This window comes from Propithecus coquereli, unplaced genomic scaffold, assembly GCF_000956105.1.
Source record: "Propithecus coquereli isolate 6110/MARCELLA unplaced genomic scaffold, Pcoq_1.0 Scaffold172, whole genome shotgun sequence".
Classification (NCBI taxonomy): Eukaryota; Metazoa; Chordata; class Mammalia; order Primates; family Indriidae; genus Propithecus; species Propithecus coquereli.
The window spans coordinates 4,344,899-4,361,764 of NW_012141858.1; the positions used below are offsets into that span (position 1 = coordinate 4,344,899).

Below are 16,866 nucleotides of genomic sequence, written 5' to 3' on the forward strand. Positions count from 1 at the left end.
GTGACTATAATGCCTTTGCAAAGGTTTTCCTAGGAGTTCTTGTATGTTTATTGGAGATATTAGAAAATTCAGAATTTATTCTCTCCTTCCCTCATTCAATTTCCATTCCATATACTTTCTGGATGGTATTGAAACTTGGCTTTTAGGAAGGCCAGAGATGAGTCTGGTTTTTAGGCTGTTATAAAAAAATTCTAGAATGTTCTGTTTGGGCGTCCTAGGTACTCAGATTTCTGTAAGTCATAGACACACACATCTCCACTTCTTACCTGTTCGTCCCTCCACCACCACTTGTCGAGAAGAGATCCCTCCACTCACTGTTGTCACCACCACGGAGTAGAGGCTGCCCGATTTGAGGGAGTGGAAGCTGTACCTGCTGGTCTCACTGGAAACACTTTCGTTTTTGATGACCACATTTTCATGGATCAGTAAGACTTGGTAAAATTCTACATCTCCCAGTGCCTGGGTCCAGTTAGTAAACAGACTACTGGTCATCCCTTGGTTGGCCACATGCAAGCCGGTAACTTGGGCAGGCACTAAAACACAGTAGACAGAAGACAAAGCAAATGACACTTAGTCACCCTAAGGAAGTGTTAGAAAAATGAGTCAAAAAATGGAGACAGACTTGAAAGTGCCAAAAATAATTTTTTTGTTGTCGCTATAGACTCTCAGCTCTATTTCCTGTGGCATATGGAGAATTACTCCCCTACAGAGACTCTACTACTTTGAAAAAGCTGCTTATATGGGAAATCAAAATTATTTAGGCTCTAAGGATAAGATGATGTGTGGTTAATCAGTAGTTTGGAATTTAAATTTCAAATAATGAAGGCTATTGTTTTTGAAGATAATGTGATTTTCTCTGTCTTTACTCCATGAGAACATAAAGCCATGTGATCTACTTGAGCCAATGGTTGTTATGGGGTGGTATTGGGAAGTTCCTTCAATCTGATAATTAGGCTATGGTCTGGCAAACTGATTAGTTCTTTTAGGCACATTCTGAAAAGGGCCATTATTCTTATACATGAAAATGCTATAATAATATAAACTATATTGTCATATATAAAAAATAATAATGATAACTATTGAATGCCTACTAAGTGCCAGTTATGGGTGATATGCTTTATAAAAGTTATATTATTTGATACTCATTCAAAACTATAAAGCTGATTTCATTATTCCCTATTTTAATGAGGAAACCAAAGATCATAAAATGTAAGTAATTTAGTCTGTATCATAGTGCTAACAAATAGTCAACCTGGGGTCCAAAGATCTGTCTAACTCCTAAGCCTGTGCCCTTTTCTTGATTAGCAATGATTGTGACTTCCAACCTATCCTTTAACAAATCTTATACACAGATCTTGAAGTTGGTACTTGGTCAACATACTTTCTTCTTTGTGCCTCTTTCCTGAATTATGATAATCAAAGGGATTGGAACCTTGTCACTCTTGTTCTTAAAGTTCCCTGACTTTTGGATTAAGATATAAACATATTCATTTAAAAATGCTACTATACATGGATCAGAAAATTTAGAATTCTAAATTCTAAATTTCTAAATTTAGAAATTTAGAATTCTAATTTTAAACTTTATATGGGAAGCAAAGTATCTATAATGGCTAAAAATAATTTTGAAAAAGAACAAAGTTGGAGGACTAACATCATCTGGTTTTACTAAAAAGCTACAATAATCAGGTCAGTGCGATCCTGGCAGAGGGTACAGACACATAGGTTGATGGAAAAGAATTGAGAACCCAGAAATAGACCAACAAATATATAGCCAGTTGATTTTTTAGAGATGCAAAGGTAATTTAGTGGAGAAAGGATAGTCTTTTCAAGAAATAGGGTTGAAATTATTAGATATCTATATGCTAAGAAATAAACCTTGACTGATATTTTATACCACACATAAAAATTAACTCAAAATGGATTATAGACCAACATCTAAAACCTAAAGCTATAAAACTTCTAGGAGAAAATCCTTGTGACCTTGTGTTAGGCAAAGGTTTTTTTAGATATGACACCAATAGCATAATCTATGAAAGAAAAAAATTGATAAATCGGACATCAGAATTAAAAAGCCATGATCAGCAAAATAGTGAATAATAAAATAGTGAAAAGACAAGCCGCAGACTGGGAGAAAACATTTTCCTCATACATTTTGGACATTTCTACTTGTTTCTATAGAAGAAAGAACTCTCAAAACTTAATGATAAGAAAACAAACAACCCTATTTTAAAAATGGGCAGGATATTTGAACACAAACTTCTCCAAAAAAGATAAATGTATGGAAATAAGCATTTGAAAGGATTCTCAAGACCATTAGACATTAGGAAAAGGCAAATTAAAGCCACATGAGATACCACAGCAATTAGAGTGGCTAAATTGTAAAACAAATGACAACACCATGCTGCTGACGATGTGGAGAAAATGGAAATCTCTTATATTGTTGGTGGGAATGTAAAATTTTACAACCTCTTTGGAAAACAGCTTGGTAGTTTCTTACAAAGTTAAACATACACTTACCATATGACCCAGCAATATGGGTGGTAGGGATGATGAAAATGATCATAAGTCTAAAACAATGCCTTGGACTTCCTCTCTGGCAGTATGATGAGCTAGATACCAAGAAAATCCCTCCAGTAAACACAACTACACATGTTCAATAAAATATAAAAATGTAAATGAATCAGTAAGTTGTCAGGAATGTAAGGAATTCTCAGAAGCCAAAAGGTGCTAGAGAGGTAACTGGATCATTGAAGCAAGTTGTTGTCTTGACAGCATCTTTCAAACATAAATTTAAGCTTCCATTTTATAGTGTTGCAGGATCTCAGAGATAGGAGGTAAAGTATAGGACTTTTATAGGCTGAAGAAGCTCATAGGTGACCCTGCATGACGCTAGATCCTAAAAGGCTACATTCTAAGTGTAAATTAAATAAATATTCCCTTTCTACTCCCCATATCACCCTAGCCTCTTTATTAGTGAGTGGAGAAAAAAATTTCCTCTGAGCATTCATAATCTTAAGATAGCTTCTATGTGTTTTCAATCAGAATTCATAAAACCTGAGTGATCATAAAAACCTTAGGTTGATAATTTAGATAATTTAAATTAAAGTAGGTCTGGTTTGATAGTAGTCCTGTGCACCTGAAAGAATCAAATGAAAAATTCTTTCTGAAATGCACCTTCAAACAAGATGCATTCCCCCAGAATAAAATTCTAGGGAATATGAGCTTACAGTAAAAGAAATCCCAAACATTCAAGGAAATAAAGCATCATGAGCAAAAGGCAGGAAAATCAATAGACAAAAAGATCTAACTCCTGAAGATTTCATATACTGTAATTATCAGATTTAGAATAGAAAAAAACATTGTTTATTTGCATATAGCAATGAAAGAAGGGAATGAAAATATAACTAAGTAGCAACAGAGCATAACATAGATTTGAAAGAGAGCCAAAGAGAATGTTTAAAAGGGAAATATGTAACAATTAAAAGTTAAAACTCAATGGATAGATTTAGAAATAGATTAGACAGAGCTGAAGAAAGAATTAATGAACTTTAGTTTTAACAAAGAGATGAGGAAATTTTCAAGATTGTAGTCCAGAGAGCCAATACATGAAAAATATACATATGTGTATGTATGTGTTCTAGAATACCAGAAGACAGAGGGGGAATGGAGAAGAGGCAAGAGGCAATATTGGAGCCGGGCGCGGTAGTTCATGCCTGTAATCCTAGCACGCTGGGTGGCTGAGAAGGGAGGATTGCTTGAGGTCAGGAGTTTGAGACCAGCCTGAGCAACAGTGAGGAGCGAGACCCCGTCTCTACCAAAAATAAAAAAAAAAAAAAAATAGGCAATATTGGAGAGTTAATAGCTGAAAATTTGCAGGATTATTGAAAGGTACTAATCTGAAAGTAGGGAAATCCCCATGACTCTCAAGCAGGATAAACAAAAGACATCTACATCTAGATCATTATTGTGCTGAACTGAAAACCACAAAGAGTGGATCTTAAAAGCAGTTATAGTAAACAGATAGATTACTCAGAGAAATAAAAATTAGGCTGATGGCTGACATTTCAACAGCAACAATAAATGCCAGGAAAACTAGAATAATATCTTCAATGTGCTGAGAGAAAATAGCTTCCAACATAGAATTGAAACCCAAGGAAAATATCTTTCAAGACTGAAAGCTAAATAAAGACATGTCCAGCTAGGCATGGTGGCACGTGCCTGTAGTCCTTGCTACTTGGGAGGCTGAGGCAGGAGGATCACTTGAGCCCAGGAGTTTGAGGCCAGCCTGGGCAACATAGTGAGACTCTGTCTCTAAATCTAAATAAATATATAAATAAAAACATGCCCAGAAAAAGCAAAAATGGAAAGGATTTGTCCCTAGAAACTCTCAAGAAAGAAATTTGAAGTGTTCTCCAGAACAAAGGAAAGTAATGGGGGAAAAGATGGTAAACGGGTAGGTACATCTAAACAGATGTTGACTCTGTAAAACAATAATTCCATTTTTTTGTGGGGCTAAAAAAGGAGAGAGAAATAAAATACAGGACAACAATAGCATATATATTGAAAAGAGGAATCTTTGCTTCCTATTTCGCTGAGAAGACAACTGCCCACCACTACATCCACCCACCTCCTGGCATCTCACCCATATACTCCTTCCTAACTGACATTAAAGTTAGATTGCCCGGGCTCCTTTCTGAAGCCAGTTCCTTCACATGTGCTCTAGATCCAAATAGCTCTCACCTACTCAAAGAATGACTGCGATAATTCTTCCGTCTCTTTACATCATCACCATACCCCTGTTTTCTAGATCATTCCCATCGGCATAAAATATGAAGTTATTTCTTTTATCCTTAAAAAATAATCCTACTTTCCACCGTACTTCCTATTCTAGATGCTGTCCTATTTCTCTCCTCTCCTTGGCAGCAAAACTCCTTGGAAGGGTTGTTCTTTACTCCCATTTCAAGTTTAGCCAAATAAACCCAAGCAAAGTAAAAAGAAGGAACTAATAAAGATAGCTGAAATTAGTAAAACAGAAAACAAACACAACAGAAAGAAGCCATAAAACCATGCCCAGTACATAATAGGCATTTGATGAATATTTGTAAATTGCATGTTAAATAATTCAGCAGACAGAACATTTTAAAATCTAAAATGCAAACACATTATTACCTGTTCTTCCTTTGACGGAAGAGGAATTTTTTAAGTCTCCACTAATAGTGGTGACAGTAGCCTTATATTTTCGTCCAGGCACCAGGTCGGTAAAAGTGAATTCTTTGGCATCTTTGGAGAGCGGCTTGTGGATGAGTAAGAGGTCTCTGTCGGCTAGTGAAATGGTATATTTCTCCCATTCTGCTGCAGGGGTCTGCCACATGATGCCCAGTGAGGTTTCATTGGCATGCTTGACACGAAGCTGGGGGACAGCCAGGGGAACTGAGGAAAGCAACAGAGACGTGGGTCACTGATGGACTCAGACACACTCACCGAGTATTCTTTCGAGGGCTGTTCTCTTCCATCCTCAAGAGTGTTCCAATTCAACATTTCTTTTATGAGTGCTTATGAGGATTAAAAAAAAAAGCTTATGACAAAAAAACTTTGTTCATGCAACATAACCAGAAATAAGGATCCAAAAAAATACTATTGGAAAACACCTTACTGGAAGGCGTCTTGAATCTTTGACCACGTACCACTTTATTAAAGTTTATCTCTGCATATGAATTCTGTCATACAAAAAATATTTAATCTCATCTTGTCATCCACAAAACCACAGAGAAAAGTCTATTTGTGAGTATTTAGGTGGAGTTAGGAGTATTTTTTATCCCCATAGCTTGGAAAGACCACGTGCATCTCTCCTTCGTTTCTGAGGCGGAGACACTGATGTGTTCATGAGAGGCAGAGGCGGTTGGTAAGGAAAACAGCATCTGATTAAGGACTCCCCTTATCTACAGAATCAAAATTGCTCCTGTTTCTTTAAAAGGCTTTATTATTACAGTTTTTAGGGGATACTGTTAAGAGCAAAGTGTTGATCCTGTAAAATAACAGGGAAACCAATTATGAAAGAATCAAGTGTGTAAAATTTTATGGTGATTTTTGCATCAAAGACATTGTCTACAATTCCATCCTAATTGAGTCCCTAACTCTACAACTTCCTTCTTCAGTATATAGAAGTAATTTGATTATTTACATCAAGGCTTACTTCAAGTTACCTGAATAAGGGAAACCGGAGGTACAATTTAAGAAGATTCTCCCGAGAATTATGCCAACATGCTGAGAGCCCCTGATGTCCCCTTGATCTTACATTTCCAAGTTATGTGAGGTTGCAGAGGACATAGATGCTTGTCCTGTGACATACTGAAACTGGCTTGGTTTAAGCTGATACAGGTTTTTGATCATCATCCAACGGATATTGATATTCAGAAGATGAAAACGTTATTGGAAGACACAGTTGGCAAGCTAAGGGGGTGTCTCCATCCTTTTCTTTGACATTCTTCAAAGAAGAACATTAAATCCTACTGTCAGGCAAGACTATTTGAATTTCACTCCAAGAATGGAGTATTTCACATCTTAGGGATTATCACAGAAATGTTAAACTTGGAAGGGCAACTCTCTTATTTGAAAGTTGAGAAAACAGGCTCAGAGAAGTTGTGACTTGCCTAAGGAATTATAGTAGAATGGTGACAGCAAGAATACCAAGACTCATGTTTCAGGATCTTCGTTCTCCTCTTCCCTAAAATCCAAACATATCTCTTTCTACTTTAATCACCCTTCCTTGTTACCTTAAATTCCCACAAGTCAATATTAGGTCAAGGCAATGGTTCCCTAATACTGATCACCAGCAAAATGTTCTTTTGTGGGAAGGATTAGCCTTTATTCTCAGATTATATCTTTCTGTTCTTTTGGTATTTAAAATGTCCTTCTTCTGTGAAATAATGGAGTTACTAGTGGAAGTAGATTTTTAACGTTCTAATTTGACAAATTAAATATTAGCCACCCTATGTTAGTCTGCAAGTCTGTATTATCTCAAATTCAGGGAACACTGGGATATGACATTGGCAGCTGCCTGGGTTACTTGGAAGAGGAAACAAATTAAGGTTTCATTAGTCATTAACACCTTCATATTTGCTTACCTGTCCTGCCTTGGCAACGCTCAGAATTCTTCAGATTTCCACTCTCAACAACGACTTCTACCTCGTACTGTCTTCCTGGTATGAGCCCCAGGTCACCCAGGACATAGCGTGTTTCCTCCTTTGCCACCGTGGTGTTGAGCAGCACCACGGAATCATTGAAGAGCAGGATGCGATACTGCTCCCAGTCTCCAGCAGGGGGCGACCAGTTCACCAAGAGAGATCTCATCCAACCGTTGGTGGCCTCCAGGTTCCCGACTTTGTCTGGAACTAAAAGGTCAAATGATGTCAAAAACGAGATACTAGGCCGGGCGCAGTGGCTCACGCCTGTAATCCTAGCTCTCTGGGAGGCCGAGGGGGGCGGATTGTTTGAGCTCAGGAGTTCGAAACCAGCCTGAGCAAGAGCGAGACCCCGTCTCTACTAAAATTAGAAAGAAATTAATTGGAAAACTAAAAATATATACAAAAAATTAGCCGGGCATGGTGGCACATGCCTGTAGTCCCAGCTACTTGGGAGGCTGAGGCAGGAGGATTGCTTGAGCCCAGGAGTCTGAGGTTGCTGTGAGCTAGGCTGACTCCACGGCACTCTAGCCCAGGCAACACAGTGAGACTCTGTCTCAAAAAAAAAAAAAAAAAGGAGATACTAGAAACCAAAAGTAAGGACATTAATTTACTTTTCATGGGCAACAGTAGATCTGCTATCTACTGCAATTCAAAACATTTATGTCCCCTTCTGATGTCTGTGGATTGCAAATGAGTGTTCTTTCTTCATTTTGGAGACATTTGACACTCATGAAATGTATGCTAAAGTCATTTTAGTAAAATATCTTAGTAATATTTAATAATGTGATCTTCTGTAACACTGTTAATAATCTAGCGACATGAATGCTGTTTTTTATTGATTGCACTCCAGTCCTAGACACAATACTGGCATTGCTCCTGATGATGGTGGCATCTTTTGGAAGACATACTGGATGTTGTGGTCATGAAGCATTCCTGTTTTTCTTTTCCAACTGAAAATCTTCTTGCAATTTATCTCTGATCTTATTAATTTTTTTTTTCTTAAAAACATCAAGTTCTCCTTATAAACTACAGAGTAAAATATCAGGTCCTTTGCTGGCATTCGTAGCTCTTTAAGTTCAGTTCACATCCTTCCAGTCTTAACTCTGACTATTTCCTGCAGCCCCTCCCTCCTTCCCTACCCCTGAAAAAGCTGCCCTCCAGTTGTATGCTCTGCAGACCTATAAGTCTCCTGGGCTCTTCTGCCTCTGTGCCTTTGCTTATACTATTCCTTCCACTTCAAATGCCCTTCCTTCTTTTTCCTGTTCATTTACCAAGAACTTCACATTTTTTAAGGTCCCATTTAAAGGCCATTTCCTCTAAGCTGTTACTGCTCTTCTGAAAGAGAATTTTATTCTCTTTCCTTTCTGACCATATAGCTCTTTCTTGAGATTTTTAGTAGCACAGGAATGGGCTATGGAATCAAACAGCCTCCCTTAAATTCTAGCTCCACTACTTACTAGCTGGATGACTGTGGATGAGTTATTTGACCTCTTTGAATTATCTGTAAAATGGTGACAATAACAGGACATCTCTCATGGTGTTCTTATGAGAAGTCAATGAAATAATGGGTGCAAAGTGTTTAGTCAGTGCTTGATTCACGGAAATATCAATACAGTCATCATTATTAAAATGTACTTGTTTTATATTTGTGTGTATATTCTACATCTGTGTGATTAAGATGCAACCTCTCTCTAAAGCAAGGTCAGTAAACTTTCTCTGGAAGGACCAGATAGTAAATATTTCAGGCTTTGCAGGCCACATGTGGTCTCTGTCTCATATTTTTCTTGTTTACTTGTTTGTTTGTCTGTTTGTTTTTGTAACCCTTTAAAGACGTAAAAACAATTCTTAGCTTGGGGGCTAACCAAAAACAGACCACAGACCAGATTTGGTTTCATAGGGTGTAGCCTGGTAAATAAACCCTGACTTAAAGGCAAGTAGCACGTCTCATCCATTTTAACAATGCCGAAAGCTCATAGTACAATAATATACACATATAGGACACTGGATCAATATTTGGTGACATAAATTAATAAAATAATGTATGGAAGACATGGTTAAGTGCTTACTGGTCCTCACTATAAGAATGGATCAGAAATGTTTTATTTATTGGTATCAAAGCTAATGTATTTATGCTACTGAAGTGATGTGACATGAACAAACATAGGAGAGAAATAATATGCAGATCACTTAGGAATCCAAACACATTTACTTAAATAACTCAGATGAATGCAGGTAACCTTCCGCTTTACTCTGCATATTGGGCTGTGGCCCACTGACATCCTCAGTCATATAGACTCTACTTCCTAGGTTAGAAAGGGAGTTTTCCTTCCAACTCATTTTGTCCTAATCTAAGATGGATCAGAGAGTTATTTGGGCAACCAAGGAATATTCTGTAGCCCAAGACTCACATGTTCTGCCCACTGCTGTCTTCAGAGCAGACAGTTCACCAGAGACACAGCTGATGGTAACTTGATAAAGTCGTCCAGGGGCTAAATCTTTAAAGTGAGTTTCAGTAACCTGAGGTGCTAATATTCTGGATTCCTTGATGGACCCTTGGTGAGACAGGGTAATGTTGTAGGAATCCACATTTCCAGGAGGTCTTTGCCACTTGACTTTTAGGGAGGTCAAACTGCCATCATTTGTCACCTTCAGGTTTGGGACTTCCATGGGGGCTAATTAGGAAAGAATGGAAAAGATATTTTTATTCAGGATATCTTACCAGTCCTGTGGCCAAATTTTGACCGTATTTTAATTTTTGCAAGCCACATTCCTTGCTCAGAAGAAAACAACCACTTGTAGAGGCAAAAATAATACCATAAAACCAAAGAAAGGCTGTATATTTAGTGGCAAGATCCTAATCCTGGCCATTGGGAGCCTGGGATTCTGGTTCAGATGTGGCCATTAGTCAGCTAGGACACTGGACAGCTCGCTCCAGATCGCTGAGTCCAGTGCTGCTCATTGGCAGATGAGGCTTGGTCCTTTCCAGTTCTGAAATTCTTTAAGGGCAATCAATGCACAAAGAGGTCTGCCATCTGCCTAATTTCTTCTCGTCTTTATACGTTTAATAATATCAAGTACATAATAAATAGATTGTTCAATAAATTGGTGAATACAAAATTTTGTATGCTAAAAATGCTTTATTTTTCATATTAAATTATGATAAAAAGAGTTGTGTTACTATTTCACCAAAGGAAAATGATTATAGAGGAGGTATCCTTTGGTGAATATTTTTTTGACCTCTTGCCCATGCTGTAGTTTTGGGCCTCACTAATGGCATAATGTAAATTAATGAGGTTTCATTAAAAGAATGGACATAGCTCATTGATCTTGTATAGGGCATTTAGAAGTATAATGTGTTTCTTGATATACAAAAATAACTCTTGAGATAAAGAATATATTTTTGTCAAGAATGTCTACACATCTTTGAGGTGTGTTATGAAAGGTGTGTAAATGTACAGGAGTCTTCAAATATTTTTCTCATCAGCCTCTTATAGTTCCAGAAACCCTCCCCACTAGAATAATTTCTAAGGCATTAAATGGTTTAGATTTTCTCTTAAAATTAGATAACTCACCAAGAGTAGGGACTTATTAACCCATTAGACCTGCTAGAAGCATTAAAATCTGCTAGAATGCAAGCTCCATGAGGACAAAGACTTTGTGTCTTTTGGATGTTGTTAAATCAGCAATGCCTAGCATATAGCTTACATTCAATGAATTTTGGTTCAGTGAAGGAATCCCTGCAAGAATTATTCATTAACACTTACCTCAGATTATTTTATCAGTGTAGGTTAGACTGTGACAATAGGACCTGTGATATTTGGGCCCAGGACGTGTTTTGTTAGACAGAGGGCTTTGGAAATGACTGTCACACGGGGGTAGGTCTATGTATAGCACTGGGAAACTAATCCTGGCTCCCTGTGAGGGATGTCACCAAGGCAGTGCTTAAGAGAAGCAAAATGGCAGGAGATGGGACTACTAAAAAGTGAAGCTGGGACCCTGTCAGCAAGTAATTTTGCCTATTTCCAAATGTTGCCACGGGCTAGCCTAAACTTTAGAGTAAAAGGGAATCTCAGTAGAAAAGTAGAAATGTATCAAGGCTCTTCTATAACTTATATGAATTTTAATTTGTCCTATATTACCATTATTCAAATAACTTAATCAGCCTGATGTATTAAACATTCCCTTGATTTGTGCTTTATTCTTGTTTCACTAGTTAGGGGAAACTTACCTGTCCTGACTAGTCTCCACCTGTAGTTTTGTAGCCCAGCAGCCTCGGTAGCAATAGTGAGGTTGTAGAGGTGGCCAGGTGTCAGCCCATGAAAAGCGTAGGAAGTAGCATGTTTGTCCACAGCACTGCTATGAACTACGGTCCCTTTATCCATTAGCATCAGTTGGTACTGTTCCATATTCCCAGGGCCATGGGACCAGGAAATCAGGAGAGAATTAGCTTTTGTGGAAATACCAATATCTTTAACTGGAGATGGCACTAGTGGGATAAAAGTCATGTCCAAAATATCATTCATAATTTCCTTATAGAAGACAAAGGCACATTTAATTAGAAATGACACATTTATTTATGCTTCTCTCTATATATTAGCTTGTGTAATAGCAATAATGAATAACTGGACTCTGAAAATTTCACTGGAACCTTGATTAATGCTCTGTTCAAAGTCCACAGGCTAAGGCTACATCACCATTGACTTGTCTTTTTCCCCCACTTGATAGGTATTAAGGGAGTTTTTGCCGACCAAGTATAACATGGCACAGCAATAAATGGAAGGGAGAAAGGAAAGAACTACGGAAGATGAAAAATGGACAGATTAAAAACAGAGAGAAAATGAGGTGTGCGAATGTTACGAAAGACATGTACTTATCGAAGGAAGTAGTAATGTGCCGTGGATGTCATGGTATGTGGGAGCAATAAATGACTTATTTTTCACCACATCAAGGAAGCAAAGACTGTTTCAAACATAGGGACATTTAGGAAACATCATGGCTTGATGTTATGAGAAGAATATATAAAGAAAGAAAACTTTTTAAAAATAAGTTTTATGGCACAAACCTAGAAATGAGGCAGAAAATTCTGTTGCCTAGGATTTGAGTTTGAAGGGCCATTAGGGAGCATCTGTTTCAAACTGGAGAAAACTTTAGTTCAGAGGAGTCCCGTGCATGACTTGTTCCAAATCACTCAGCAAGTTAGCAGCACGGTCACACATCCTATTTTTGGTCCAGTTTTTCTACCGTATCACACGACTTCCTTTTAAAAATTAATTAATTGGACTGGGGGACATTCTCACTCCTATTCTGGAATAAAATATAACTTCAAAAGTATCATAGACTATTAAAAACTCAAGTATTTATAAACAGGTCTTACCTGTTGATCCATTGGTATAAACCGGAGAGGAACGTTTATTTCCGGAAACAGCTGTGATGGCAATATTGTATTTATTACCAGCAGTGAGATTTAAAAAGGTGTATTCGTTCCATGAAGTGCTTTCCTGAATTTGGACCTCCTGTATCTTTTGGTTATTATCATCGAATAATTGCACCTCATACCAGGTGACTTTTCCGGGCGAAGGAGTCCACCAAACATGCAAGCTGGTTGAAGTCGTCTTCTCTTTGTTGACTTCAAACCTAGCAGGAGGTAAAGGATCTGCAAGGCAAATACCAAGAAAAAGAACATGGCTTGAAGACTTTTGTAAATAACTTATAAATAAGCTTATTTTGCCACTATCTAGATTCATTTTTCTTAAAAACTTGAAGAATCTGCTACCTGTGAAACAAATTGGCATTTTGCTTCACTTCCAAACCTACCATTTCACTTTCAAAAGAAAAACTCCACTTAGCTACTAGCCATATGAATTCCTTTTCCTAATAAATTTTTTTTTTGGTTAAGGTTGCTTTGACCTTGAAAGTCCAAGCAAGGTCATATTTTCTTTGGCTTGCAAGTTTAGCACACTTTTCAAACATTGACAAATATCCAGACTATGCCTAGACAAATATTGAAAATCTCAATGGAAAATGTAAATATTTAAATAAAAAGAATTTGAAATTTGTACCGAACTTTTTCCGAGGTTGTGGATTGTTGGTGTCAAGTATACATAACTTTGGGTGGTTTTTGGATATTAAACACCCACAAGAGATACAGATTTGATTAAAAGCCTAAGGTAGGTTTGCACACAAAAATGGATTCTCCCAACAGCTGAGATTCCCTACCTGCCTAAATTTTTAAAATCTCAGTTTTGGGGCACTTTGGAGCTGCCAATGCCCCAGAAGAGGTGGGAATGGGGAAGTCTTGCAGCCAGCTGTTAACTTGATTTCAACTCCCAAAGCTATGGGTCAGTTTGAGGAGTCCTGTTTTGCCTGTGTTGAATTTCCACCATTGAACTTGAAATAGGATAAAGAGCACATCTTTGGATTAGGAACTAGGTCAATGGTATTTAATGAGCAGCCATTCTTTTTACAGTGGGAAGTGGAATCTGAGAAACAAAGCTGTTGCTATCCTGAAAGCTGAGAGTAGAGCTATAGAGAGACATCTCCATATGAAAAATTTTCAGGAATCCTACATGGTTCTTGGTCTAGAAAGTGGAATCAAGATATCAGAGACCAATTTTTAAGGGTCAGGTTAGATGTTTTAGTGGCATGGCTACAGAGACTTCAATTCTTATCCACCACCTGATAGACTATATTTTATTCACAAGATAACATCAAGAATTCTAGACCTTATTAGAACAATATATACTTTAAAAAGATGTTCACTTGTGATTAACATATTAATATATACAAAAAGAAATAAGGTAACCTTACTCTGTATTTAAAAGGCATATATGGACAGACAACCCATAAGACACCAGAGGCTTAATACAGCCTATGAAATCTAATGTCTCTGTGTTTTATATTTTATGCTATGATTTATATGAGTACATCATACTGTAAAAATTAAATATGCCACATACCATTTTATAATATCGATAATTAATAATAATATATTAGCTGACAAGTAAGCCGAGGCAGCAGTAACTAACTAATATAATTCACAAAGAGCCCGAAGCACAGGAGAGACTGGAACACAAGGTTGCATGGTTCATATCATCGCATAGCCCTTTAGTTCACTTCAAGAGTGTAGGTTCTAGAGTCTGATGGCCTGGGCTTGAATCAGGCTTGAATCGGGCTTTCCTACTTTGTAGCGGTGCACTTTGAGCAGTGCCTCAGTTTCCTCATGTATGCGGTGCTGATAATAATATTATCTTTTTAGTAGAATTGTTATGAAGAATAAATTGAATATTATATAAAAAGCACTTAGAACAGTATCTGGCATGCACTAAGTGCTCAATGTTAGCTACTATTATCTTTAATAATAATAATAATATTATTATTCTTATAATTAGGAGAAGATATTGCCACAGAACCAGTGAGATGTAATAGTAGAGAGTGAGGGCTTTGGAGTCAGACTGAAATTCAAATCTTGGCTCCATCACTTATCAGTCATGAGACTTTGGGCAAGTTACTTAACCTATCTAAACTTCTGTTTCCTCATCTGTCTGGGAGTATAATTAATAATAATACCTGCATTCCAAAGTGGTTTTCAGAAGTAACAGGACATAGAATAGACCATGGGATTGTACTAGCCAACGAAACTCAAGAACAACATTGTCACACCCAACTGAGATGACGTGTTTTTGCTGAAGTGGCATTTTAAGGACAAGGATGAGAGGGGCAGCCGCTTCCAGTGATAGTTCAAAAGGGATCAATACTGTCATCTGCATTTACTACCAAGCCAGATAAAAATGAAAGAAACTGACGTTATGGTCGCTATAATCTAAACATATATAATCTGCAAAATATGAGCTACACAAAATGAATGTTAAGGTTGCGTGCTTAGAGGGTGAAGTTCAGAAATGTAGACTTTATCTAATCTCTCTGAGCCAGAAAACAAAACAGTCAATCCTTTGTACATCCGCTAGAACAAAGGAACAATGAGACTGGGAAGTGCCTGGGCTGGGAGAACCTGCACTGGAAACAAACACTTAAAACCCCATTTACACTGTGATAAAGCCTTGTGCTGGCAGCTGTCCACTATTGCTATGCAAGCTGCAGAAATTAAACAGTTTTCAGACTTCTTTTTAATCTAAGCCCAATGAAAACTCTGCTGTAGTAAAAAAAAGTTTTCAATATTTTATTAGATACACATTAGATACTTCTATCAGGTTGCTAATTTCATATATATGTATGTGTATACATATATATGAGAGAGAGAAAGAAATTTTTAATGTTATTTGAAAATTTAGTCATATACCTGTAATCTTCTGATCATATGACAGATCGTATGTAGCTAGAAAATCCCATTTATGTAATTTATGCTGATGGTTAGAGGTATCAATGCACATATTTGTGCATTTATAGCTTTTCTGTTTTTTCCACCACTCTCATATACATAGTAACCAGTGAAGTATCACAAAATATGAAAACTGTCAAAAACCATAAATCAACACTTTGATCTTGATCAATATATCACAATTTATCATTAGCTATAAATTTAAGACATCTTTATACTTCTTGGTTCCAGACAGACCTGAAATAATGAAATGTCAAATACAAAGTTCTGCAATATTCATCTCATATACTTGAATGAATCTATCAACACCAGAAAGCCCCAGAATTCCATAGTTGGTAGACTTGATGTCAACCCAATTTTTCTGTTCTCAAAGGAAAAGACAAATTTAGCAAAAATCCCTGAACCAAAATGAATTATTTTTTCCTTTTCATAAAAAATGTGACTTAGGACACTGGGTGTGGTGGCAGATACCTGTAGTCCCAGCTACTTCAGAGGCTGAAGCAGGAGGATCACTTAAGTCCAGGAGTTCAAGGCTGTAGTGTGCTATGATCCTGCCTGTGAATAGCTACTGCACTGCAGCCTGGGCAACATAGCAAGACCCCATCTCTTAAAAAAAAGTGACTTAGAAAGAAGGAGAAAATTATACTTATAATGCAAGTAATATTTGCTTAATTTTTTTTTTTTTTTGGCCAGAGCATGGTCATTAAAACGGTGGTGTTTATTGATGTAGGAATTTCTAGATTATTTCAAATTTGAAATTATTGGATTTATTTTAGAAATAAATTCAACCTTTTAACAAAAGTGCAGCTAATCTATGGGTTGGCGCCAAAAGCTTTTCCTGAAGACATAATAGCACCACATTATATCTGTGTGAGATCTGATAGTTTACAATGTGCTTTCTCAGTTGGAATAGGGACTCAGAGACATGAAATGACTTGCTCGTGTTGTATAGGTAACAGGTAGTACAGCTGAGCTTCTAATATTTGACTCCAAATTGTGTGTTCTTTGTATCAGACTTCAGCTGTCCTAGTGTAGGGAATGATTTCTAAGTTATATATTCAGTGGAATAACAAAAAAGTAAAATAGATGTCCATGGAGAATGATAGGCAGATTTGTAGAATTTTTCAGTTGGTGGTTTGGATATTGTAGCATAGACAAAATGAAAAACCACAGTAATGACAGCTAAATCTACTTCTGCGGCCATGAAAGTTCCCTTTTTCAAAATAATGTTTTTCTTGCTTATTCCTTTTTCCCTTGATTGTATTGCCTTTACCTGAAGTCCCATCAATTTATGCTGGCTTACTTCAAGAGTTTTCTAAGTGTCTTTTTTATTTTCTGTCTTCCTTC

The 16,866-nt window shown here is 37.1% G+C and overlaps 1 protein-coding gene across 1 annotated transcript in view; it reads right to left on the bottom strand.

Moving 5' to 3' along the window:
- The window catches only part of PTPRB (protein tyrosine phosphatase, receptor type, B), a 109,250-nt gene that overhangs the window by 55,215 nt on the left and 37,169 nt on the right, over positions 1-16,866 (bottom strand). Inside the window, exons 5-10 of the mRNA XM_012642020.1 lie at positions 12,559-12,837; positions 11,413-11,670; positions 9,593-9,856; positions 7,125-7,391; positions 5,170-5,430; positions 267-533 (exon numbers count right to left, since the gene is read on the bottom strand). Of these exons, the coding sequence (XP_012497474.1) occupies positions 267-533; positions 5,170-5,430; positions 7,125-7,391; positions 9,593-9,856; positions 11,413-11,670; positions 12,559-12,837 (1,596 nt within the window). The remainder of the gene's footprint in view (positions 1-266; positions 534-5,169; positions 5,431-7,124; positions 7,392-9,592; positions 9,857-11,412; positions 11,671-12,558; positions 12,838-16,866) is intronic.